General features: G+C 36.5%; 4 protein-coding genes and 2 long non-coding RNA genes across 6 annotated transcripts; 4 read left to right on the top strand and 2 right to left on the bottom strand.

The window, feature by feature from the left end:
* The first annotated feature begins 749 nt into the window (after nt 1–749).
* On the top strand, nt 750–1,795 carry LOC124453977. Its single transcript, XM_047004794.1, has 2 exons — nt 750–1,043; nt 1,148–1,795. Exons 1-2 carry the CDS (start codon nt 750–752, stop codon nt 1,793–1,795), a joined length of 942 nt encoding a protein of 313 aa, XP_046860750.1.
* Nucleotides 1,796–1,959: 164 nt separating this feature from the next.
* On the bottom strand, nt 1,960–5,200 carry LOC124453976 (targeting protein for Xklp2-like). The gene is made up of 5 exons (XM_047004793.1): nt 5,058–5,200; nt 4,803–4,991; nt 4,391–4,712; nt 3,580–3,895; nt 1,960–2,045 (listed from the first exon to the last, which is right to left on the bottom strand). The coding sequence occupies exons 1-5, from the start codon at nt 5,198–5,200 to the stop codon at nt 1,960–1,962; spliced, it is 1,056 nt and encodes a 351-aa protein (XP_046860749.1).
* Nucleotides 5,201–6,738: 1,538 nt separating this feature from the next.
* Nucleotides 6,739–9,160, top strand: LOC124453975 (transcription factor Maf-like). The gene is made up of 4 exons (XM_047004792.1): nt 6,739–6,841; nt 6,964–7,046; nt 8,346–8,417; nt 8,684–9,160. The coding sequence occupies exons 1-4, from the start codon at nt 6,739–6,741 to the stop codon at nt 9,158–9,160; spliced, it is 735 nt and encodes a 244-aa protein (XP_046860748.1).
* A 466-nt stretch (nt 9,161–9,626) lies between these two features.
* Nucleotides 9,627–11,427, top strand: LOC124454003. The gene is made up of 5 exons (XM_047004817.1): nt 9,627–9,892; nt 10,395–10,514; nt 10,638–10,865; nt 11,070–11,222; nt 11,315–11,427. Exons 1-5 carry the CDS (start codon nt 9,694–9,696, stop codon nt 11,332–11,334), a joined length of 720 nt encoding a protein of 239 aa, XP_046860773.1. The 5' UTR covers nt 9,627–9,693; the 3' UTR covers nt 11,335–11,427.
* A 9,726-nt stretch (nt 11,428–21,153) lies between these two features.
* Nucleotides 21,154–23,026, bottom strand: LOC124454005. Its single transcript, XR_006951294.1, has 7 exons — nt 22,927–23,026; nt 22,319–22,449; nt 22,157–22,240; nt 21,667–21,840; nt 21,465–21,554; nt 21,262–21,332; nt 21,154–21,181 (listed from the first exon to the last, which is right to left on the bottom strand). It is a non-coding gene; the product is annotated as an uncharacterized LOC124454005 (long non-coding RNA).
* A 2,575-nt stretch (nt 23,027–25,601) lies between these two features.
* LOC124454021 lies at nt 25,602–26,176 on the top strand. The gene is made up of 3 exons (XR_006951300.1): nt 25,602–25,710; nt 25,803–25,932; nt 26,045–26,176. It is a non-coding gene; the product is annotated as an uncharacterized LOC124454021 (long non-coding RNA).
* Nucleotides 26,177–26,200: the final 24 nt, after the last annotated feature.

Here is a 26,200-nt window from a genome sequence, read left to right as displayed (position 1 = left end):
ACCAGTAGAGCATCAAATGACTGTTCATTTATTCGGAGCAACCTCTTCCCAAGTTGTTGTTCTTACGCGTTAAAAAGAACAGCTTCAGATAATCGGGAAGAATTCAGCAAACAAGTTGTCGACACAGTTGATCGTAACTTTATGTAGATGACTGTCTCAAGTCTTTACCAGAAAGGAAAGAAGCAATGAAGTTGGTAGACGAACTACCAGTTTTGCTGTCTCGCGGTGGATTCCATCTCACAAAGTGGGTGTCAAATGATCGAGAAGTCTTATCTCACGTACCTAACAAAGAAAGAGCGCCATGCGTCAGCCTTCAGTTGGAGAAGTTGCCGATGGAGAAAGCATTGGGCGTTCAGTGGAATACGGAAAGGGACACGTTGGGATTCCGGGAAGCAAATTGAAAGCAGAGTCAAGAAGAGGGATTCTATCGTTCATAGCTTCGGTCTACGATCCCTTGGTCTAGTCGCTCCTGTCGTTTTACCAGCCAAACGCATAATGCAAAACCTGTGTCGAGTAAATCACGGCTGGGACGAAGATCTCCCAATCGAGACAAGCGAAATATGGCATGATTGGCAAAACGAATTCCATTCCCTTGTGAAATTAGAAATACCTCGATGCTATAAACCGCACGAATTTAACAAGACAAGGAATGCGGAACTCCACTATTTTGCTGACGCATCGACTGAAGGATATGGGGTAGCAACGTACCTTCGGCTGGAAGATACCCAAGGATTCATTGTACCTTAGTTATGGGCAAATCAAGAGTTGCACCTCTTAAAACAGTCACGGTACCCAGATTGGAACTAACCGCTGCAACATTGGCCGTGAAGCTGAATAAACAAATTTGTGATGAGTTGGATCTGTCAATAAGTCAAATTGTTTTCTGGAGCGATTCAATGATAGTGCTGCGTTACATTAAGAGCGAGAACAAAAGGTTTCAAACCTTTGTAGCGAATCGATTACAAGTTATTCACGATGCTTCTACCCGAATCAATGGAGACATGTGCCAACCAAGCTCAACCCAGCCGACCTTGCATCAAGAGGTATAAGTCTTGGTCGCGCAACAGGCCAAGACCAACGGGACTTGCAGTTTTGGTTGAACGGACCCGATTTCCTTTGGAAAGATCCCAAATTATGGCCAACGCAGCTAGATGACATACCAGACGTAGAAGACACAGATGTGGAAGTAAAGAAACCTAAAGCAAGAGTTGGTGCCGTCATCAACTCAAAGGATGCACCCCCTGATTCGCTAATACAACTTATCCATCGAACATCCGAATGGTACAGATTGCAGAAGTCGGTTGCATGGCTGCTAAGATTCAAACAGTACATCTTAAGCCGTTATCCAAACGGTCCAGGATTAGAAGTACAACGTGGTCCTCTAAAGGTAAAAGAGATTGAATCGGCAACCCAGGAAATAATTAAACTTACCCAACGAAGTTCATCTATCAACGAGAAAACTATGAGAGAGAGATACGCCAAACTATGTCCAGTCATCGCCGGAGGAATTGTGAGAGTTGGTGGACGTTTGGATAAATCATCGCTGCCGGAAGAATCTAAACATCCCGCAATTCTTGATTCCAGTCATCACGTTACAAAGCTCATTGTCCGGTATTACCATGCAAAGGAAGGTCACGCTGGAACCAGTCAAACTCTAGCAGCAATACGGCAACGCTTCTGGATAATAAAGGGACCTAGCACTGTGAAGAGTATAGTCAATAATTGTGTTCCGTGTCGTCGCCGAAACCAGTCTCCAGGGAAGCAGATAATGGCCCCACTGCCAAAGCTCGTGTGAAATCTGGTGAGTACCCGTTTTCATCTGTGGGAGTCGATTATTTTGGACCTCTTAAAGTCAAATATAAAGAGGAACTGAAAACGATATGGCTGTGTATTCACTTGCTTAGCCATAAGGGCCATACACATTGAGATTGCACATGACCTATCGACAGATTCCTTCATTCAAGCCGTATGTAGGTTCGTCAGTCGACGCGGACCGCCGAATGAGTTGTTCAGTGACAACGGGACGAATTTTAGAGGAGCGGAATCTGAAGTTAAGCAAATGTTGCAAAATTGGAATCAAGCTAGAATATTAGATCGTCTAAGAGAAAGGGAATTCAATGGCATTTCTCTGCTCCGAAAGCAAGCCATAGCGGGGGAGTTTGGGAGCGCATGATCAGAACAATCAGGAAGCAAATGCGTGTTATAATAGGAGACCGAGTTGTTGATGATGAAACACTCCTTACAGTAATGTGCGAAGTCGAGAAAATAGTGAATGATCGGCCTCTTGTACGGCAGTGTGATGACCCTCGAGATTTATCAACTCTTACACCAAACACTCTACTCCTGCGTTATCGAAACATAAGCACAAGTGCAAGTTCTTCACCTACGGCAAATAACCCCCGAGAAATATGGAAACGAGCGCAGAAGTTAGCTGACCAATTTTGGGCAAGGTGGTTAAAGAATACCTGCCAAGTTTGCAAGAACGACAGAAATGGCTACACCCAAAACGAAACTTAATCAAAGGTGATGTCGTTTTGATGGTGATGGAAGATACTCCCAGAGGTGAATGGCCTCTAGCGATAGTTGAAGAAACATTTCCCGATAGCAACGGACATGTTCGGCAAGTAGAGATCCGCACGGCGAATCAAAGTCGTTATCGTCGAGATGTCAGGAAGTTGTGCCTATTGGAGACTGCGAAGTAAAGCGAGAAATTCTTCAGAAAACGAACGTTATTGTTGTTGTCACTTAACTGTTATTATTATTTTGTTTACGTTAAACGACGGTATCTATTGGTTTATGTTTGGTTATTCGACAAGATTGGTGGACACATTGTTTAAAACTTGCGCAAGTTAACATTGAAAACATTTGTATTGTAGCTCTCGATCCTTTTTGAATTATTGAACGACGTATAGTAGGTCGTTCGGGGCTGGTATGTAGGATCGAGATGCATAGAGCTTAGGTTATGCTAATTATTATGCTAATTATTATGCTAATTATTATGAAAAACAAGAAGGGACCCGTATAAAAGCATGGTTCTTGGGGTCTTTTTGAGATTGAGCACAATTCATGTATAGTGGTGTATTTTTTGTACATGGATGTTTATATTTAGTGGCCAAATTACGAGGTAACGATGATTACGGCTTTAGGCCTCCTTGTCGGTTATGTTAATATCTATACTCTGTCGTTTAGAACCGTACGTTTGACGCATTGCATTGAAATAAAGATTTATCTGTATACCGGTCGTCGTTTTAATAGTAGTTTATGTACGAGTATCTTGCTGGTCACATAAGCCTGGAATTGTTGAAGCTTATAACAACACTATATTTACTTTATAATAATATTTTTTGTTATAAGTTCTTAATACTTATTTTTAGAACTTATGTTATAAGTTCTTAATACTTAATACTCATTGTAATTAATTTATTCATATCATATTACGTATCATATTACTTAACACTACTAACCATTCTGCACTGAAGATGGCATTCTGATAATGTCGAAACATGTTTGCTCTCAAAAAAATCGTCGTTTTTCTCAAGTCTTTCTCTTCTTGTTCTTGCCAACTCAACACGTCACAACCAACGGGACGTGAACGCGTCTTGGTGCTCAGATTCGGTGTCTTCGGGACGGTAAGCGATTTTGTCTTCGTTACAACCGTATTGTCATTACTGTCTTCTGGGTTGTTTGCACAGGGCATGTTTTTATCGTTTGCTGCCTTAGTATGAAATCTTGGAGGCGTTGAAGTTTGAAACTTGTAAACTTGAAGAGCTACGGGAACGTATGAATCACTCTCTACACCGGCGTCTTTCTCCATTGTCGCATGTTTGCGTTTCTTTTGTCCACCATTACTCAGATTGAAAGGCTTTGGTATTGTTACATTACGATTTTTCCATGTCTACAGGAATCGAAAGAAAGGATGAGTTGCGCAACAGATGCGACAGTTTGTACACGTCATCAGTAGTAGAGACAATTCTAATGCATTAGATTTTTTCTTATTGATTTACCTAGATAAACGACTATGGAGAAGGTTCAAATAGGCAAAAAACGAACAATAATAATCCTTCAATTGGGGTTGTCCATTTTGTTTGAATTTTTTGTGATTAGTACATCAACAGTACATCAACAGATGTAACCCATCAGTTACATGTCTTTCTTGATGTGCAAGATCATCCACATGGGTAAAGTTCTGAGAAAGATTGTTGGTGTTGATGTTAACTGACAGTTCTGAAAACCTTAGAATTAGTCATCTTCACAGTCAATGTCAACACCAACAGTCCTCAGGACTCAACCAAACTGAATGATCTACATCTATTAACCGATTATTCTTCAGTATGTCACAAGGTGAATTTTTTATTGGTATTTCTTTACAAAAGTTAGATTTTAGGTTTACCGGTGAAGGTGGATGTTGTCTTAAACTGTTCCAAAATCCCTTTTCAACATCTTCACTAACTGTGTCTGATGATTGGTTTGATATTTCTGGATTTTGCTTTATCCTTCTTTCAGTTTGAAAATTAAACTCCTGTGGTTGTGTTAGACTAATGCAATTTGTTTTTACTGGCTTAACCGAGGTACATGAAAATGCTTTTTTCATCATGTTCTCATTTGCTTTGATGTGGTTCTTGGTTTGCTTGCGAAGCTTAGCAATGCATTCCATCTCAAGTTCTTCGGTTGTTTTCAGTTTGATCATTGTAGGCTTGTTGGTTTTCTGACGCCTTAACAAAAGATTATGTAAAATGTAACTCAATCCTATCTGTTATTACTCCCTAGCAATATGTGTGAGTCGATTTTTTTCTTCTTCTTACTTCAGGCATTGTGGTGTTACAGGTACAGTGAGTTCCTGGGGTTTCAACTCTGGAATATTTGATCTTGATCTTGAACGACGGCTTCTCTCACTTCCTGCAGACGATCTTGTCTGCCTTTTCCTTTTAGCAGCATTGGCAAGTCCCGTTGAATTCAAAGAACGATTTCTTCTCTTGGAAGCCCTGCTCAAACTTGGATATTAAACATTTCATTGTGTAAAATACTGTACTGTTATTAAAAACAATTGTTATAAATACCTGTCTGGTTTTCTTGGTTTGTCAGTAGAAGATGTTTCTGATGATGTGTCACTGTTCTTGGTATCATCTAATTGAATTTCCTTTACAGTCACAGTTTCACTTTGTTTCTTCTCATTATCCATTATTTCTTTCTCTTTCAACATTATTACTTTCTTCTGTCACATTATCAATTGCTTTCAATTGAGAATCATGATGTCGAACTTTGTCGTCCTCATCATTCACTCCTTCTGGTTCTGCACATTTTCAGTTTGGACTATTGGACTTGAGACATCATCAGAATTCTTACTGTTTCTCATGCTTTTCATCTCTTGGCATTCTAGGACAATTTTTGGTTCACATTTGTCTTCCTCGTTCCTAGATAAACCTGCAGGCTTTTTCTCAGTAATATCATGGTGATTTTCAACAATTTCAATTGCGTTTTGAACATTCTCTTTATTTATTTCAGGTTTTGTTGCTACTTCGTTGTCGTTGTCATGAATTGATTCTTCTGTTCCCATTTTTTTAAGCAACGTTTCTTTATTTGAAGTACTGTTTCTCCCTGGTTTTGGGGTTGCCTTTAGAGGGGCTTCGTTAATTTCTTCTGGAATAACAATACCTTCGACATCTCCTCGTCTGTTGTCTGAAGAGAGCAATGGTTCAGTTAAAATTAATTTTCACATTGATAAGGTTTCTCCCCAGTGTGTATCCTAAGGTGTCGATTTAAGTCACTATGCGCTTTATGTTTGTTTTTGTAGCTTGTTACACTTCTAAGAATGTAGTAGTTCCCCAAGAACTTTTTTGATGAAGACAGCGTGTTTCTTTTTTTAGTTTGCGAGCCGAGCCAAACGAAAAAAAATAAACCGTAAGTAAACGAGGTAATGTTTCGTTAGATACTTGCTATAGCGAAATGATTCCGGAAATGATGTGAAGAAATAACTGTGTTTGTGTGTCAGCATAGCTCTATTCTATGGTGTCAGTGTGTGCCTTACGTATATCTCTTCAACACATAAAGATTTACATTTATTAGGAGGGACTTAGAAGTGGATAGATAGTGATTGTATTCCTCTAAATCATGTACTTAGATAGTGATGTACCATTACGATTATTCTTTAGTATCTGTACTGTGATTAGAATAAGAGCAAACGTACGTGCACAGTGACTGTATTCAAAACGGCAACTTGGGGTTGCATGAGTACAATATATTTAGTTAAATAAACGTATATCTGTGAGTTTTCGAGGACTACGATCTAAAAGCGGAGGCAAATTCTCGACATAGTGGCACCTCCGACGGGATACTAAAGAACTCAAGAAATAGTAACGAGAAAAATGGCTTCAGAAGAAACGGAGACAGGGGAAACAACGTTGGAGAACATGAACTTTGTGATGTCTAACAACTAAAATAGAAAAATTTTTTCTCAAAAATATTTTGTTGCTGAGAAATTTGCAGCAAAAGTTTTACAAATTGTGCCATCTTGGATAAAATTTTGAAAAAATTATCTCGAGCGGTAGTGACGTCATTGGCTGGTGAGTTAAAAAACCAGAGCCCTATAGTATAATATACTTTATATATATATATATACTATAGAGGGCTCTGCTCAAAACAACATAGAGGGCTCTGCTCAAAACAACAATACAATATACTTTGTGATTGACTGCGTTACAACACATTTAAAGCGTATTTTACGGTTTTTTTTTTGCTGTAATGGATGACATACACGAAAATCAACCGGGTGAGGTTCTGTCCTATCAATATGAACCTGAAGTGAAGGCCGAAACTAGTGAAGAAAGCGGTTCCGAACAGGAGAGTGAGCAGAGCGACTTGTCCTCGTCGGAGGATGAAATACATGCTGAATTTGAGAAAGCAAATGCTTAGCGCCTTCAAACTCTTAGTTGGTGTAAGTGTGGACATTCTACTTTGTCAAAAAAGGCAATCGAGTGTTTTGTTGCCACGAAAAAGCGCTTGAATACGATGAGTATGAGGCTTTGCTAGGCCAAACAGAAACTCAAGGAGTAAATTTCTTGACAGCACACCAAGAATTTAGGGACAATATGCTCTCAGAAAGTGTGTTAAAGATAGACGTGTCGGCATCTTGAAGAAAACTGGCCCCTGTGTGATGAGGATCTAGAGAGAATACAAAAGCTGTATCGATTAGTTGCCTATCAAAGATGTTCTAGGTGGATTTTTCAAATTTTGGGGAAGAAACATCGAAGACCATTTCCTGCTTGTGTTTATGCTAGCATACGAAAACGCTTCGTGTCACCAGACGGACTTTATACACATTTTAAATACGCATGTTATCACGAAAGACCGTAAATTTAGTCTTAGACAGACGCTCTTTGATGTTCTTTGTTATGATCTGCAATTGCGATGCCATATCATTATCGAAGGATTGTCACGAACTGCGCAAAAGCAAAATGCATGAGTGATCCACCCAAAACTTGTATTCATTCATAAGTTATAAAGTTAATCGAAAAGTGTTTTGTACATTGTGCACGCAAACACGCACGTAAAACATTACGGATAAACGAAACTCTACAGTCAAGAACAAAACATAGCGGCTTAGAGCTTATCACCTATATAAAACTACATAATCTTTCAGACTCTTATGTATACAAATAATAAATTAAACGTATAACTCATTTGTTGGTCACAGGTTTGTAATATGGGAAAATGAAATATTTCTATTGCACGAAATGTGCAGAGTATAAAACGCGCTTGTTGTTGTCTGGGCTTACACTTGGTATGTCGGCAAAACCTAGTTGTAAGATCTGCTAAAATAAACGTTTCTACGTCTTATAACGACTAAATATTGGAAAAGTATATAAGCGTGATAAACTACACAACTTTTGTTAATCTTAACAACCGCCGACTGTTGTTTTTGTTTTAAAATTCCAGGGAACAAATGTGCTATATATTATATAATACTATTATTTTATATTGTGTCATTCAGTGGATACCAGCTAATGACGTCAGTAATGTATTCTGGCATAATTTAGCATGCCTTTTTTCAAAATGGCGGATAAGGATTCAAATTTATGTCAAATTTTCTCAACAGCAAAATTCAAAAGAGACACGAAAACACGAAATTAAGTATTCCATAGCTATCTATGATAAACGTATGAAAGAAAAATTTTCGTTGCCAATGTCCTTTAAGCAGAGATAAATGAGAGAGTTATTTCGCATTTAGTTTATATCAATCCAACAGTAGTTTGTCTTTGTTGATTTGAAACAAATTTAACAGATGAGCATTGAGCACGAGCAAAGATATTTCGTTGATTCAGATTTTAAGTATTTTTCTCAATCAGCAGGCATCAACGGCTGATGACATCCCAAGCCAAAACAGTTCTAATTCTAGTTCTATTACAGTCCAGCCTGTCCAGGTATGTTGACTTTTTACAGCTGACCCCTGGGTTACTAACTTACTATGTGCCTGGTCATTTTCATGCTTTCCAGAGACACCTTTTGTTAACATTTTTTATTTCAAAGTTTTATTTCACATGATTAAAAGGAGCAAAACATAATTGTGATATACACAATGTGTTCTCTGTAGCAAAGAATTCCAGTTCAAGCTACCTTTTTATAATTTGTTTTGGCATCAAGGTTAGAGTTGATCCTATGGTTGTCAATGTTTCATTTGATTGTTTAGATAGTAACGACTGAAAATATTGAAGATTTACATTCCTACAGCAATGTCAACAAACATCACGCTGGAAGTGTTCAACAAGTTAAGCAACGTGGAAGGAATCGAGTAAGGTCCAGTACGTCAAGTTCTTCATATCCACTTGTCGACACTAGTCCAATTTCAAGTCCCGAAGCCGAAGTACCTTGCGTTTCACCAGTGAACACAGAAGAGTATATCAATGATGAGGATTTGATAGCTCTGGATACTAAGGAACTGAACAGGCGAGTGCGACATCTGCAGCCGCGGATTGTCCAGCAGATTAAGCATCGTAGGCGGACTTTGAAGAATCGAGAATATGCCAAGTCTTTTCGACAAAAGAAGATCGACGAAGCCAGCAGTTTACAGCGAAGCAACGGTGATTTGGAAAAGGAGCTCGGTAGTTTACAAATTGAGCTAGAACTTGCCTTGTTTCAACGCGATAATTGGAAAATAAATTTATGAATCTGTGGCGGACGAGAACGGTAAACATCCAGTAATATGTACGAAGCATTTCATCCGCCGACCTACATAGATTCAAACTTAACTTGTGCTGTGTTGGTAATTTCACAAAACGGTATATGTCGGTATCCAATTAATCCTCTCATCGTGAATGACAAAAACAGTTGATGATAACATAGAAATATGCATCAACCAAAAGGAATTTTAATCACGATGACGAACGTCTAGAAGAAACGTGTTTGAGCAGTAATTTCCTGCCGTGGTTATTTTTAACATAAACCGTCTGGTCGAACATTCTTTACACAAAGAAATTTATGTATGAAATGAAACGAAACCAAATAGCGCGCGTTCTTTCTGTTGCACTTCCAAGTTCGAAGTAATCGTAACATTGTTGTAATGCGGTTTAGGCCACCAATGCATATAAATGATAGTGTCTCATTTTCGTGAGATTAAGTTCCGTAGTACGTTAGTAAGACACGTTTCATTTGCTTATTAATGAGCGCGCGAGTGTTGTGAAAGAAGGCCTATGTGAACGCATGTTTGCGTGCCCTATAGCCCTATTTCGGATAGGTTTTGTCAACAGGTCATGCATTAGGCTTATGCATTTTTCTCTCGTAAAGTTGGCCTGCAAAATGTTTTTTATCTATATTTGCATCGTGATTAGTTCAACTTCAAAAAGAAAATCGATGGAAGACGATTCGATTCGCGCGAATGCTTTTTGCAAGTGGAAATCCGGTAAGCGTAGTTCATGTGCTAAAACCTGAACTGGACTGTTGACTACACAAAAAAGTGTGAACAATATTTGCATGCTAGGTTGTTTTTGGTGTACATGAAAAAAATACATCATATCTTCATTGTATTACTAGAATGCATTGATCTAATATGATCTAATATCGTGATTTTTTTTTAATGAAGAGTAAATATTAATGAGATCATTTTTGTCGAATCTGCTATAGTTGCACTATGAAAAAACATTGAGGGGTAATGAATACTTTTAAAATAATGAAGAAGTCACTCGATGATCACTTTAATTTGTGAAATAAATTTATTTTTATGTTATATCTTTATACTACTTTCTTTTAGTCATATTTTTACGCTTTCAGTGGAAATCATGCAATTTTATTTTCCCCAGGCTTTCAATATAAGGACAAGCTTTATAGCTACAGAAAATTGTCATCTTTAAACGATATTCAATGGTAAAACATCGATAGATACATGCTTTTTATATCTTATATAGACAATGGTGATGGTACATTTTCTAGTTTATCAAGCAAGAAAGCAAAATGTTCCATATTGTTTGCTGTTTACGTTACAAGAGATAAAAAGTCAGTTTATGGAATGAACTTTGAGAAAAAAGGTATGACTACCTTGTTATTTCGTTTCGTATTATAACGTTTTCAATCCTTGTCCATAAATTGCATAGAAAGTTGAGGCGCAAAAAAAATTTCACACGTTTGCTTCAAATATTTTTATTTCTCAGGTCTTACGTTGGACAAGGATTGTGATATTTCTTCTTGTCCAGTTGCTTCAACCGAAAAACCAACGCTTTCTTTGCTGACCTTTCGTCAGCCTTCATCGTCATCTAAAATAACCTTGGCAACAAAGCTATCTGGTGTTATAAGCGGACCAAAAAATGAAAAGATCACTCCAGAAAATACGAAGATCACACCATCATCTTGGCCATCAGGGAAAATCGTTGAGAAAACGGGTAAGGAAAATGTGTGATGTTATCTTGAAATTAAAATTTTCTTGCCTGTTTTATTCTAGTTTGTTTCTGCCCGTTTTATTTTTGCACAGTAATAGATTTTAGAGCCTTACTAATTTTGTGTGAAACTCGATCTTCTACAACAAAAACCTTTTGGATATCGTATGATAGTGCATATTGTTCAATGCATATTGTTCAATTTTACAGGTTCAACAAAACCAGCCAATGACATAACAGGGTCGTCAACCGAATCCTGGTTAACTACAACTGTTTTTATATCGGCAACTGCATTTGCTTTTGTTTTCGGAATCATTGTTGTTGCGATCATCTTAGCTTGCAAAAAAGCTTTACAAAAAAAGGGTAAGCAATAACTGTTTACATCGCAACATATTTTGTGTTCTCCAGATAGAGGTTATAAATTTTTTTGTGTAGATCGTTTTCATTTTTAGTAGACCGTTTTCATTTTGTGTAGAACGTTTTCATTTTGAGTAGACCGTTGACTAACATTGTAACCCTAACCCTAACAAGACTAACATTGTAAATAATTAAAAAATGAAGCAAAAACTATGATTTCTATTCAATAAAACAAGAAAAAAGTGATTATTCAAGTAACTCAAGTTTATGCATCATAGCTAATAGAAAAGAATGGTTGACTAGAAGAAATTGCTGTGGTTAGTTTCTGAGTAGATAAGGGAATCTCACTTGGTAAAGATTTATCTGCCATGTGTCACACTGATCTATCATTGATATAGGTAATGATATATCTATCGTGTTCACTCTGATAATCAAAAAACAAATGATATTACGGAAAAGCACTATAAGTATTAGAAAAATCTGTTCTGACATAGAAAATGTTCTACAAAGTCAGTTGAGAGAGCGTTTGAGGGTTAAGTCCATGTTGCGAGGTCCTGTTTGACAAACCAACTTATAAAGTAAGTGGTTTATACCCGGGAATATCGTTACATGTTTGTAAATGTAGATCGTCCAGGTTGGTATAGTCCTGAGAACTAGGATTTTGTTGTTGACTGACGTTTCGACAACCTTACCGGTAGTCATCTTCAGAGTCACTTAGCACCGCCAATGTACAGAGGACGGATAATCCATTCGAAAAACCAGGGATTCTGAGGAGTTTTCTTACCGCACCAACTTGTAACAGCAACGAAACGTTTCACGGAGTGTCTGTGTCGAAATGAAAAAAATACTGAAAGTTTTGTTTCTAAACTACAGGACAAAGCTCAAAGCGAAGTTAACAGAACAAAGCGTTGCATATTCTTTCAAAAAGCATAGGTCCATAAAAAGTCCTAAGATAAATGATGAACTAAAACAACAAACCGCAGCTCTTCTTCAAAAATTGATCAAGTAGAGTTTTAAAACCAACTCGACTTTATTACATTGATGTCAATCACACTCAAACGCATAAACATAACACAAAGATGTAAAAGTTAGTAAGTTAATTATTGGTTATTGGTTTTAAAATATTTTGCCGTTCACAGAATTTTAACCCTATACATTTCTTAACAAATGAACGATGATTATTTATTTAGCATGACCGAACTTGCACGATGACTGGACTATCGGGTTGAGCTAATCACACGAAGCAATACCTTATAAGGTTTTGAGCATGGCTAGCAGCAGGGAATGTTTATAGACGCTAAGCTTTCTTCGTTAGTGAGCTTTGAATACCAGATAAAATGGCCATTTTTGTCACTGCAAAGGATTGCTTTTTCATTTTTACTCGTAAGTTGTAACATGGATGTATGTTGGATAAAATACATATAGCCAGCTGTATAACAGACTAATTATAATTATCCCTACAAGTTAAAGAAATGGCTAGCAGAGGCAAAAAGTGTCAGCTCCCGGATCAATGACCTAGAGCCCAATATACTACATATCTGACTCCTCCAAAATGCTAAAAGTTACGAAGTGGTTATGAGTGAGGCAAGCCGCCATCTTGAAAGGTGGTAAAACTGAAGGCATTTAGGATTAATATCTGCTTTTCCTGAGTTGATATACAGTTGTAAAGTTTATAGTCTAGGTTTGGTTTTTAAAATGTTTGATAGGAGTGGGTTTTTCAACCTTCTTTAACTTATTTTTTACATGGATTTTTGCTTTTTGCCAACTTTCAAGATGGCGTCCTTGCGTCACCCCATGGGTTCTAAATCTTTGCCCCGGGGCATTGCCATGGAAATGGTGATGATTTCGCATGATAAAGATATTAACCTCAAATATAACCATTGAAATGTGTGTAAACACTTGTCCATAAACATACAACGGCAGAACAGCCCTACACGTGAAAACTACCTTTTCATGGCTTCAAAGATAATCTTGACGGTTTCAGAGTATATCGTGGTAGTTTGACCAATACCACGAGCATTTGAGCCGTCACACGACATGACAGCATCTTTCTCGGCAATCTCATCGACGAAACTCTCTAATTTGTAAGCATCTCCTTTCAAGGTCTTTAGGTTTTCATGCCTACATTTGGAAAACGAATATAAAAGAAGAAAGTACAGTGTTTGTGAATAAATTTTCAATACAGTGTTTGTGAATAAATTTTCTATATTCATTAACTGGAACGTGCATTCAATAAAATCAAAGAAAGGAACATTAAGATAAAGCAGACATTCAAATAAACATAAACAACACTTTATATGACAGAGAAGTGCGGTGTTACAGTTGGGACAGACGATCTGCGAATGATTATTTCTGTTGAGAAAGAGTTAGTTTAAGATTATTTGAATGTATGCTTTATCTTAATGTTCCTTTCTTTGATTTTATTGAATGCACGTTCCAGTTAATGAATATTCTAGCAAAGCGTGTAATTGAATGTCCACTGTGCGCTAATGTTGAGCAAATGGTGCAACGTACACATGAATACGGCTATACAAGTGTTAAAATACAACAACAGACAAAATATATAAGAACCAAGTTTTACAACAGATCGCTCCTGATAAAGGCACTAGACAGGAGTATGTAAGGACTCAAGTTTTACATGAAATCACTTCTGATGAAGACACTAGACAGGAGTATACAACACCAAGCTTCAACAACAGGCGCTTCAATAGCAAGACTACGGCATATCAAGAAAACGTAAATTTAACGAAAACTTACGTTGAGTCGTTTTGGTATAGCCTTAGTTTCCTGATTTCGCAATTCCTCAAACGTTCGTTTCTCGACGTAAGCCTGTTCAACTTGGTCATTCGCGTCAGAAAGTTGTTTTATGAAGCAAACAGCCCGAGACTGAAAAGACGCACACGAAGCGGATTTTTAGCAGATTAATCATTCAGAAAAACAGGTCAATTAGATAATAAATATGGAGATCATTGAGTGAAATGCCCGAAATGATTAACTGTTAATTGAATATAATAAAGTTGTCAGTGGTTAATTGAATTAAATGAAATGATCAGCGGGCTAATTGTATAAAAAGACGTGATTAATGGTAATCTGGATAATGAAATTATCGATAGGTTAATTGGATGAAATGAAATCATTAATGGATAATTGGATATGATGAAGTTATCAATAGGTTAAACGGACAAAACGATGTGTCCAAAGGGTTAATTGTATGATGATTAATGGACAAATTACACAAAAAACAATGAAGATATGACATCCAACATCAAATCCTTTACGTCCTATATATACAACGCAATTTCAAAGGTATATCAGAAAGCCAAACAACGTACCTGATAGCCACCCAGCAACACTTTCAATTTTTTCTCAATCCTAGACGCCTTCTTGCTGTTTATTCATATACAGTAGATACTAAATACAGTAGATACTATACGGTTTTCAACGTTGAAAAAGCGATTCAAATTGATTTATGCGACAGAATCAACTTCCTTTCTGTATAAAATGAATTTTCAAACAACAGAAGTCGACCACATAGGCCGCACCCTTTGTTCGGACGCCAATTTTGCATTAAATAAAAACTAGTGAACCGCTGACCAGTAATGGTATATCCAAAGATACAATCGAATCCGATTAACAAAGGTATAAATCTCTCCGATTCAAGATCACATTTCAAATCAAATTAAATGCGCACTTGGCAACAGCAGTTTACATTGTTGACGAAACTCCTCGACGTTATTTCGCTAAAAGATAAATTAGCTTCCAAGTGATCGATAAATCTACCTCAAGTCGCTTCTCTAACGATTCCAATCTATCTTTCTTGCTGGCAAGGGCGGCTCTCGTGTATCTCTCTTGAGATGGCAGAAACATCACCTGAAAGTAGGAGAAGAGAGGTCAAAACGTCGTGTAAATCACGAACATTGACTACGATCAAATGAATGTAGACTATTCAAAAACATTCGTGTACAACACTCCAGACAAAAAACGCAATATAGTTCAGGGGGCTGTAGCACGAAGCTTGAATAGCGTTATCCATTGGATAGAAAATTTTTTAAAGTTGTAAAAAAGTGTTTATATTTTAGTTACGACAATATTTTATTTCAGTTATTGCTCAGTTCGAACCTTATATTTTTCCTTTTTGAGAAGTATTTTAACTGTTTACAAAATTTGCTATCCAATGGATAACGTTATCCGGGCTTCGTGTAGCAGTCCCATGATAACTAAAAAATGGTAGCTGTGGCTGCCAAGTTTCTAAAAGCTGTGGTGAAAGAGGCAACAGCCCCTTCGATTCGACTATAGTATTGACATAAGATTATAAAGGTGCTTTTCGAGGTTGATTTTCGGTTTGTTTTTGGTGTTAGATTTAAAAGCGGATGTTAAAGTACACATACTGGCACAAATTTATGGAATGTTCGGTTGAATTCATGGTCCACGATGCACAGGCCCTTCAAAATACGGTTTTTGCAAACCGCTCTTTCTTTGTTTGAGGTTGAACATTCTCGGATTGTTTTTCGAGTCAGATTGAACTAATGATGCTCAGGATGCAAAAGTACAAATACTGGCACAAATCTACGAGATGCATGGCTAAATTCATAGTTCGCTAAAAATTTCAATATCGTCTACTTTTTTTTCCTACACCCGTATTTTTTCCCAAAGCGTTTTTCGATGATAAAGATACACGTACGGAAGCAATGCCGAAGAAGTTTTCCAATAAAAAAAAACTACAATTAAAAGAAAATGGATCCGTGCCTCAACAGAAGACATTTATAAAGACTGGCAAAAGGCTGAATATGAATTACAGTTCGTCCATGTACCTGCAAAACAGTGTCCTGCGAAGCAGGTGTACGTGGTGTCCTTAGTTGATTGAGGTTGCCAGGGGTAACAGAGTACTCAGATAGTAAAGCGTCGGATGCGGTGCTTTCGTCTTCGACGCTTGCACGTGCGCTCTCGCTGGCAAAACCCATCTTGAGGGCTTATAAGAAGTCACATGAACAAGTCACATGAACAATATATTGTAAAAAAAGGTAGTTGCAATAAAACACAATGAATCGTCGTTAATTAAATCCTAAATCAGGATTAAGGATTTAAGAGTAAATTAGGATTTATATTATGTATAATCTCTGATGATGGCTTTGGAATAACGTCGTGAATTACGTGTCCATTTACCTCTTCGAGTTTGGCATCCGAAACCTGCGGTTTTGGAATAACAAGTTTACTGCGCTTTTTGATATGGTCAGGATTATTTAACCTGGAGTAAAACAAAAACACGATGAAATAAAGAAAGACGTTCATGCCGTTCGTAAATTTACATAAAAGTTGCCGCGCATTAAATGTTAGGAATTTTCCCGGCTTATGCAAACCTCGGAGAGTGTCGGAGACGGTTGTAAGAACTCTCGACCTTCGGTCCTGTCGTAGTTTCTTGAATTCAAGTTGGATGGGCGTCACGTTCTCATCGGAGGTATCGTAAAATCCTATAGGGAAAACACTGAACTGAATAAAAATCGCACGCCAACATGTAATGTTCGCACAACAACTGCGAGAGAGAAGAGAACAAGAAAAAGAGAACGCCAAGAGGCTACGTACAGCTAAATTGCAAACTAGCTGTGTTAGAGCGAGGTTTGTATGATAAATTATAGAAACCAAGCGCGTAATTACCCGAGCGATAACAGCTTTAGGAAAAAACTTCGACTACGACTAAGATAAGGGTCGTAGCTAGAGCATTAATTAGGGATCGGGATCGGGGAAGGGTTAGGATGGTGGTGGGAGGAGCGTTAGCATCTATACATTCAGTTGCACCCAAACGATTTCTTTTGAAAGCCAAATCACTTTCAAAACAACTCAGTCATGCACAACTCAAAGAACATACACCCTCCTCTCAATTAGTGTTCTCGCTAGGGCAGTACGGGGCCCTAGTTAAGAGTCAGAAGTACGTCCATTTGGTGCAAAAGTACAGTTATGACTGCATCAAAAAGTAAAGTATTCTACACAAAACCATTGTTCGCTCGCACTTTTTTCCAGCAACACAGTACATTCAAATTTCGCACTTGTAGACAAACTCGCTAAAGAAGTGAATATGGCACCATCTTGATTTGACGTTCTACTGATTAAGTAAGCAATTACGTTCTCTACATCCCCGGTCGGCAAATGAAATTACACCTCTCGCCGAAACAAATTCCAGCTACGCATACCATAGCTTACGGTCTTACGATGCCGAGAAGAGCTAAGATCGATTAGTTACTGAAATTAGAGGCATTAAAATTACACAGGTTTGGTGGGAAAATATAAGTGAAAAAGAGAAAATGCTCAACATACAGATGTAATTGAAATTTTTCAAACAACAGTTCTACGTGTTAAAGTGAATGGTTTGAGCCCGGGAGTACCGTTACATGTTTGTAGATGTAGATCGTTTTCCAGGTTAGTACAGTCCTGCAGCATCAACAAACTTCTAATGAATACTCGATGACAAACCACCCTCCTGGAGAACTTCACTTTTTATACATACCGAGCTGGTTTTCTCTCAAATGGTATTTCGGCATTGTAGTCAACACCACGCCTTCTCTTTTTGTGTTTCCTTATCTTTGATACAATTGAAAACAAATAATCATCGCGCCTCGTTATCGTACAAACCACGGACGGATTTTCTTATTTTTTACAGGAGTGATGTAAAATATTTTAGAGGGGACGACGCAAGACATGGTAAGGGTGTGGATTTTAGGGGCAGTCGAATCGTGTAGCCAACAAAGGTGGAATAAAAAGTTAAAATATTGAGCAGAAAATCTCATTTCATCAGTACCGTACAGCTGATTTCTTTCGCTAAAAATTTATAGGGCGGTTAAAATGTTTCATAGAAGGGCGAAATCTGATATAAGTGGAGAACATACCCCAAACAAGAAAATCCGTCCAAGGTACAAACAAGAAAAACTGTTTAACTCAATTGAACTCATAGTAAATTGGTCGTACATTAGTAATACTTGTATGTATAGGAAATTACTTGTTCATGAAAGCATGATGATTTGGAATGGAAAATAAATGGTCAACTAATGATCATTGCAATCATTACTAACATTTTTTTGTTTGTCATTTTACCAGCAGACAAAGGACGCGTGACTGTGGTCATGGACAGGAATGATTACTTTAACAAAATGGACACCCTTGTTAACGACAGACAAACGTACGAACAACTCAAACGAGACCCAACACCATCACTAGTACGCAAACTTAACAGCAAGATCTTCTATGAGAAAATCTAACATTATATATGAACGTATTTACTATCGACTCAGATGTTCAGTACCACGACCACCCAGACTATACGGACTACCAAAACTTCACAAACCACAAATACCCATGCGACCAATTGTATCATTCTGTGGTTCGCCTACTTACGAACTTTCAAAGTACTTGACTAACATACTGCAACCACTTACAAACAAATCAAAACATAAGCTACAATCCACTGAAACTTTCATTAAAAAATTGAGCACTATACAAATACCGGACAACTATATACTAGTGTCTTTTCATGTGAAATCACTGTTCACCAGTATTCTAGTTAATCTGGCACTTACTTGTACAAAAACCCTCATTACAAACACCACGGACGTACTGCCATTACCGACAGAAGACATTATGGAGTTACTGGAGCTCTGCCTCACCTCGACTTACTTCAATACAAAGGAACACACTACAAACAATTACATGGGACGGCAATGGGCTCGCCCGTTTCTGTTGTAGTTGCTGAAATTGTAATGCAATCTGTAGAGGAACGGGCGCTCACGACTTACAAACATGCACTACCTTTTTGGTTTCGCTACGTAGATGACACAATCACAGCACTACATGCAGGCGACATTAATGGCTTTCATACTCACATCAACAAACAGAACAGCCACATACAATTTACCAAAGATGTCGAAGAAAACGGAACTCTTTCTTTTCTCGACTGTTTGGCAAAACATGACAATCAAAAACTGCGAACAACAGTTTATCGCAAGCCAACACATACTGACCGACTACTAGACCAATCATCTTACAACCCTACATCACACAAAGCCACCACAATCAGAACATTAACAAGACGTGCACAAATCATATGTGATTCACCGGACGCTCTACAAAATGAAAACAACTATCTGAAACGTGTTTTTGACAAAAACAACTATAACTCTGACTTTATCAAACTTAACACTTACAAACCTAACGAACCCAACGAAACGAACAACTCAGTGACAAGTACGAAAAAGCAAAAGATTTTTATGAACGAGCGATAGAAATTCAACCAAAACAATTGGAACTGACCATGTTAATGTTGCGACAACGTACAACAATCTGGGTTCGGTTCACGATTGTATGGGAGAGTACGAAAAAGCAAAAGATTATTATGAACGAGCGATAGAAATTCAAACGAAAGCATTTGGACCTGACCATGTTAATATTGCGACAACGTACAACAATCTGGGTTTAGTTTACAGAAATATGGGAGAGTACGAAAAAGCAAAAGATTATTATGAACGAGCGATAGAAATTGAAGCGAAAACATTTGGACCTGACCATGTTGATATTGCGACAACGTACAACAATCAGGGTTCGGTTTACGATAACATGGGAGATTACGAAAAAGCAAAAGATTTTTATGAGCGAGCGATGGAAATTCAAACTAAAGCATTTGGACCTGACCATGTTGATATTGCGAAATTGTACAACAATCTGGGTTCGGCTTACAAAAATATGAGAAAGTACGAAAAAAAAAGTTTTTATGAACGAGCGATAGAAATTCAAACGAAAACATTTGGACCTGAACATGTTAATATTGCGACAATGTACAACAATCTGGGTTTGGTTTACAGTATGATGGGAGAGTACGAAAAAGCAAAAGATTTTTATGAACGAGCGAAAGAAATTGAAACGAAAGGCATTTGGACCTGAACATGTACTGCAATAAAATACAACAATCTTCATTTGGTTATAAACAAACTATAGATATTGAAACTGAAGCATTTGGACTTCTAATTATCTTTTATTTGCTAGAAGCTAAAATTCTCCTGTCTTTGAGGTAATGTGCAAGGAGATAGAAGAAGAGGAAATGAATTTGAAGCTCAATTTCAATAAAGAAGAAAATCAATTTCTCTTTTCATTTTAGGTATTTCTTTTTATACTAAAGCTGATTAAAAACAGTTGTATTGTAGATTTCTTTTAACAAAGGTTCAAATAACAACAGGGTTATATTCATAAAAGGTATAAATACATTATTGACAATATTCAAACATTTGTATTTTCAAGTTTTTAACTGTCATTTACTTACTGGAACAGTTTTTATTAAGAAACCCGTATGGAACTATCAAAGTATATTTATGAGTTCAGTTTGCAATATCTAACTATTCACAAGTTGTGAAGTTCCTTAAAATGAATGCTGTTGGGTCATTTTCTTGTATAATGAGAGTAAATACTGATCTTACAGCAACCATGATCATGCAACATCCCTTTTTGAAATGTTGAAAAGACCACAAGATTTGCTTTGCTATATAAGTATGAATACAGTCTTTTCTATATTTATTTCTATTCATTCATATAATTTACAAAATATACTTTCTATTTATGAGAATTGTAGTTATTTAAAAAAAACTAGAGACTTCTAGTCTTTGCATTTATAAATAAAGACAACTTTAAACATGTTTTATAGCATTTTTATCAGTTTATATCTTTCTGGTTTAACTCTCCCATTTATTGTTTCTCTTGTATCACGAGCAAACCATCCATATGTTTCATGGCAAACAAACAAGGATTATGTGGTTCCCTTAGTTAACATGCGACGCTCTAATGCTCAACTATCACGGATAAAACATAATTAATCCATAGAAGTATAGCAAAGTTACGATGGACAGATGAGAGTTATTAAAGCTATATAACTTAAATTCAATTTATCGTATAAAGTACCTCAAATCCCGAGGATTTCTCGTATCGAAAGGATTCTAAATTTTGAAGAATCGAAACTAGAGAATTCTTAAACGAAAAAATTTTGAAACTATTTGCCATGAATGACATTATGTACCTGGGTAGACTCTTGACATAATTTCTTCTCGCTGGCCTCCCACTGACAAACAATTTCAGGATCGTACGTCACTAACAAACAAAATAAATTCGTATTTCCTTGGATGCAAATTGAATTGAGAGTTTGGTTAGGCAAAAAGAAATCTTAAATACTTTTCGGCCACAGAAAACATAAGAAATTTCTAATCTACCAGAACTACTTACCAGGTAGTTCGCTAAATAAATCCTTCATTTCTTGTTGCGTTTTAATTTTAAGTTGTAGACATTTTTTAAGCTTCGACGTTAACGATTTTCCTGAAACAAATCATATACAAAAATTAAAACAATTAAGGCGCAACAAACAAATAAAACATTTTCATTGTGTCAACGCATAGTTACACATAAAGCAATGACAATATTCAAGCACCTGCATTGCTAAAATTTCTTCAAGGTAACTGAAGAAGCGCGTCTGTCAAAAGATCTACTCTTCTACTGGCAGACATCTCCTTATTAATTGCTGAGAACCCACGAAGGTAAGCCTTTCAATAGCCTCACCATCTGTAAGACCAAAACCATCGAGCCTTCTAGGACTGAATTTGACCTGTTTTTGAAGACACTAAAAATAATATTTTACCTACGGGGCTTTTAATCAAGGAAGAAACCAGAGCAGAAAAGATTGTCTTTCTTCAATCGCTACATCATTACCAGGGATGTACTTTTCTGGAGGGAGGGGTGCTCTAGTTTGGATAAGATTCTAGTGGCTGCTTGTTGTCGTAACATGCAAGACATTTTCGTTAAATTTTGTTTCTTATATACAATGATTGGAGATTTTGAAATTGTGCTCCATAAACCCCAATTACGATCGCTTGATGGTTTGATATACATAAATTTCTTAGGGAAAATGCTTTATTCATTACCTGGCATGAAGCCTTGTGTCCATAACAATGAAATATCGGCAACGAAATTGACACTTTTGACAAAATGTCATGCCTCTTGTTTGCCTAGAACGGTACCAATTTATTCAAAGTTTAGTTGGTGAATGAACTTGTCCCACATCATACATGCTAACATTAAAATACCTTTAAATGTGAGGATAATACACATCCAATATCATACATTATTTTTAAATCAACACCAGGACTTTGGTCAGCATCTTTTAAAATGCTTTGGATTAGGAACAGCGAATACAAAATTCTGAATACTGACAACTCTAAAATAAGGTGGAGCACATTATAGATTAGCGCATATATAACAATTGTTTTATTACTGTAAAAGTAAACATGACAGTTTACACAATCAAGTCATAGACCATGCATAAGAATGATAAATTAAAGGAAAAGAAAAAAATTGGCTGTTTGTAATTTTGATTTTAAATCCACGTAGCTACTCACGTATGTATCAAGGCCCATGGACCTGCATGAAGCATAGACCCACTTTTCTCAGGGTGAAGCATGCCCAATCTTTTACTCTTACAATGCAAATTTGTCAGCAAAATTGTTAGTAATTTCTTTAGAAAATCAAATCCATTCATTGTTTTTCAGTGATTGAATACAAAAATATTTGCAATGTAAAAGTAAAAATGCTGGCTTTGCCATTGCTTTTAAAGTTTGTTTTCAAACTATTCACTCCCTCCCTTCACAGAATACTTTTGAATAGGCTTCAAAGTCCTTCATAATGCAATAATTACCTCTCCTACTTTGTTATTAGACTTGCTATAATGATCAACAAAATCATCTACTTCATCCTGATCAGCAAACTTAAGGCAGCCATGGTTTGGGACGGCAAAACTATTCTCTGCCAACTTTTTGAAGTTAGACCAAAGCAAGCATCCATGGAATGAATGGCCACACCTAACTCACCAGTCTAAAGCAAACAAAGCTCTTTAATAAAATGAAACGAATTTTATGGTAAACATGTATAACTTCATATTTCACAACAACTTTAAATGTTCTGATAATATATGTGACAAAAACATATAATTTAAAATAGTTCACAAAGCAAATAGTAGAAAAAAGAAATCAAATACTGACTTGTGGGCAAAGAGGGCAATTTCTATAATCAATCAGGTCTTTCTGTATGAACTTTAATGATCTAAATCTGACTTGGTGTTTGAAATATCTGACAAAAAAATCAAATTCTTAAATGATATAATATATACAGTCAAACCTCTTGTATCAAATGACCCTGTACTAAGCAGATACTGTGTAAAATCCAAAACTTAATCTCATATAGCTAATAATAATGGAAGTATAATGATGAAACCTCAATCAAGCTGACACTTTCAATAAGCTGACACTAGTCTGTTGTCCAATGGTGTGTACTTAAAACAGGTTAGACTGTACTCCTCTACACATATAATCTAACTATTAGGTCTACAATAACTGTAAATAGACTTTTGTTTTATAACATATAACATACCTGTATTCATCGAATGATCCATTGTTTAACACATTATATATGTTTTTGACCTTAACAAGAATAAAATGAACACCTAGTAAACTTGTGCATTTGTTTCAAAAATAAAATAAGGTTGAATACACAATGTCATAAAAGCAAAGGAAACTTCATGTATAATTTGAATGTGCTCTTACCTTTATTTGAGGCAAATATGCATTATTTATGTTGTTTGTAAATAACAGTGATTCAATAAAATTTTTGCAAAGTACAACCCATCTATTTCCACTATTTGATGGGTAGACTATCATATGGGTACACAATTCAGGTTTATGAGAAATACATACCAGTCTAGGTAGCATTTCAGGATATTCAACTTCAACAGTGCTGCAAAATTTGTGCAAGGATACATGGCTCTTGAGCAAGAATTTTTCAGCAAAATCCATGAAGTCAAAGTGAAATGCAATTTTGGGTTTAGAAGATGAGCCTGGCCACAGCTGGAGTTTAATTAGTTTTTCAGCATCCTTAATACACTGACAGAATTCAACAATTTTTAAATGCTGCCGACCCAAATTTTGTATGAGATTAAAAATTGGATTATTTGATATGCAAATAATTAACATAGAAATTATTGGCCTAAATGAAGCTAATACTTAACAGTATGACCAACATATACACATTTACATGTAGTCAATGTCAAAATACTGTCATTGCTGCCATACTGTACCTTTTCCATCCACACATATTATAGCGTGATTGTGTTGAAGAGCAGTTAGCATGCTGACTGTCCGTAATATACCACCAAAAGTAATGGAACAAACATTTCACAATCAGTCTAAAGAGTAGTTATTTAAGCATCAGAACATGTATACATTCCATAAGGCACCATGCACAGCATATAGCAGCATATCCTTCTTGAAAATGATTGATAGTTTTAACAAAATACTACAGATTAAGTTACTTTAGAGTTAAGACATGGTTGTAAAAATTGCCAGCATTTGATGAATACTAGACTTAACAAGCCAAATTCCAAATGTAAAAGCAAAATATTTCATCTGAAGAATTGACTTTTGGAAATAATCACCTAGAATTGCCTTCTAATAGACGATTTAACTTGTTTATGTTTTGCTGGCAGGCAAATTTTATAGGGATTCATTTGTGCCGCCAGAAAGAATTAAGCTTACCTTCCATGCTTCAACCAAATGGAAAACATTCCTCGTTCGATGAAGGGATTCCGCACACTCAAAACAGTAGAACTGTCCGTGACTGCAATCACGACATCTAATTTCTGCTTTCTTTGCTGGTATCCCATCTTCTAAACATTTTACGCAGAGTTGTCCTGGCAACATGGCACAATTTTCGATGTACGACTTTAGTAAATTATCTTGCAAACACTTCCAGGATTCGTTTTCATTCACTCTCCTCCTTTCATATCGAGATCCAGTTCCACGTAAATTTTTTGTACCTTCGATCGTGCGAATGGGAAGAACAACATTAGGAGAGAGAGAAATATTTTTCCTACTAAGTTTCCCAGACGCAGAGTATGTTTTCACAGTCAAAGAGTATGGTTTTTCTGTCTCACACTAACTGTGTCCAGAGATATTGAGGTCAGGAGAGACAAACATAGCCCTTAGATAGCACCATTGAGTTCTATAATAACTCAATTATATAACTCAATTATTATATAACTCAATGGATAGCACAGAAAGCAATCTAAATTGGCTATCTTCCGCATTCTAAAATTTAGAACTCTGTGTAATACCCATTTAGAATGAGCGAAACGGGTGAAACTTGAATGAGCAGAGTATGTTTTCACAGTCAAAGAGTATGGTTTTTCTGTCTCACACTAACTGTGTCCAGAGATATTGAGGTCAGGAGAGACAAACATAGCCTTTAGATAGCACCATTGAGTTCTATAATAACTCAATTATATAACTCAATTATTATATAACTCAATGGATAGCACAGAAAGCAATCTAAATTGGCTATCTTCCGCATTCTAAAATTTAGAACTCTGTGTAATACCCATTTAGAATGAGCGAAACGGGTGAAACTTTTCCATTTATCACACTAAAATGTAATATCGCAAATGGAATTTATTGCTGGAAGGAAAACTCTAAGATTATTTAATGATGTTTCTTGTACTTTTACGTTCATGTTGTCTTTTAGGATGTTCAATCTGACGAAGTAAAGTTATTGGTGATTGATAACTTAATAATTCCATCGAGGGATGTCTACATTATGATAAATACTGCTGTCAAATACACAGTCAAAAGATTTCGACAAAACGCTATGATAGGTAAACATAATTACATTTCTTATTCCCGTGCTGTCGTTTACTTTAATAATACCAATGATTTAAGAAAAGTATTTGTACAATTAAAAATTGTAAAACATCATTTTATCATTAGATGTCGAAATGCCGTCAACACAATTTGAGTTTGTTCTAAGCAATACAACTGTTGCAGTTCTTCATTAAACATCATCTAATTTTATTGGTCGTGTTCTTGGTTATACACAAGTTACCCTCGTTGATAAAAGTATCTTTTTGTGTGTACTTCTGGACT

This window comes from Xenia sp. Carnegie-2017, unplaced genomic scaffold (assembly GCF_021976095.1).
Source record: "Xenia sp. Carnegie-2017 unplaced genomic scaffold, XeniaSp_v1 HiC_scaffold_29, whole genome shotgun sequence".
Classification (NCBI taxonomy): Eukaryota; Metazoa; Cnidaria; class Anthozoa; order Malacalcyonacea; family Xeniidae; genus Xenia; species Xenia sp. Carnegie-2017.
Note: the sequence above shows the minus strand (reverse complement) of the source record. Positions and strands in the feature narration are given on the sequence as shown.

What these genes read in the sequence shown, in the direction of transcription:
- LOC124453977 (XM_047004794.1), top strand. Translation starts at nt 750, where the DNA reads ATGGGCAAATCAAGAGTTGCACCTCTTAAAACAGTCACGGTACCCAGA. An exon ending in AGCCGACCTTGCATCAAGAG is followed by an intron (nt 1,044 to 1,147) that starts GTATAAGTCTTG and finishes TGGCCAACGCAG; the next exon opens with CTAGATGACATACCAGACGT.
- LOC124453976 (XM_047004793.1), bottom strand. Translation starts at nt 5,200, where the DNA reads ATGTTGAAAGAGAAAGAAATAATGGATAATGAGAAGAAACAAAGTGAA. An exon ending in AAACCAAGAAAACCAGACAG is followed by an intron (nt 4,992 to 5,057) that starts GTATTTATAACA and finishes TTAATATCCAAG; the next exon opens with TTTGAGCAGGGCTTCCAAGA. An exon ending in GTAACACCACAATGCCTGAA is followed by an intron (nt 4,713 to 4,802) that starts GTAAGAAGAAGA and finishes TCTTTTGTTAAG; the next exon opens with GCGTCAGAAAACCAACAAGC.
- LOC124453975 (XM_047004792.1), top strand. Translation starts at nt 6,739, where the DNA reads ATGGATGACATACACGAAAATCAACCGGGTGAGGTTCTGTCCTATCAA. An exon ending in AAGCGGTTCCGAACAGGAGA is followed by an intron (nt 6,842 to 6,963) that starts GTGAGCAGAGCG and finishes TTGTCAAAAAAG; the next exon opens with GCAATCGAGTGTTTTGTTGC. An exon ending in GCCAAACAGAAACTCAAGGA is followed by an intron (nt 7,047 to 8,345) that starts GTAAATTTCTTG and finishes CTCAATCAGCAG; the next exon opens with GCATCAACGGCTGATGACAT.
- LOC124454003 (XM_047004817.1), top strand. Translation starts at nt 9,694, where the DNA reads ATGTTTGCGTGCCCTATAGCCCTATTTCGGATAGGTTTTGTCAACAGG. An exon ending in AATGAACTTTGAGAAAAAAG is followed by an intron (nt 10,515 to 10,637) that starts GTATGACTACCT and finishes TTTATTTCTCAG; the next exon opens with GTCTTACGTTGGACAAGGAT. An exon ending in AAAAGCTTTACAAAAAAAGG is followed by an intron (nt 11,223 to 11,314) that starts GTAAGCAATAAC and finishes CATTTTTAGTAG; the next exon opens with ACCGTTTTCATTTTGTGTAG.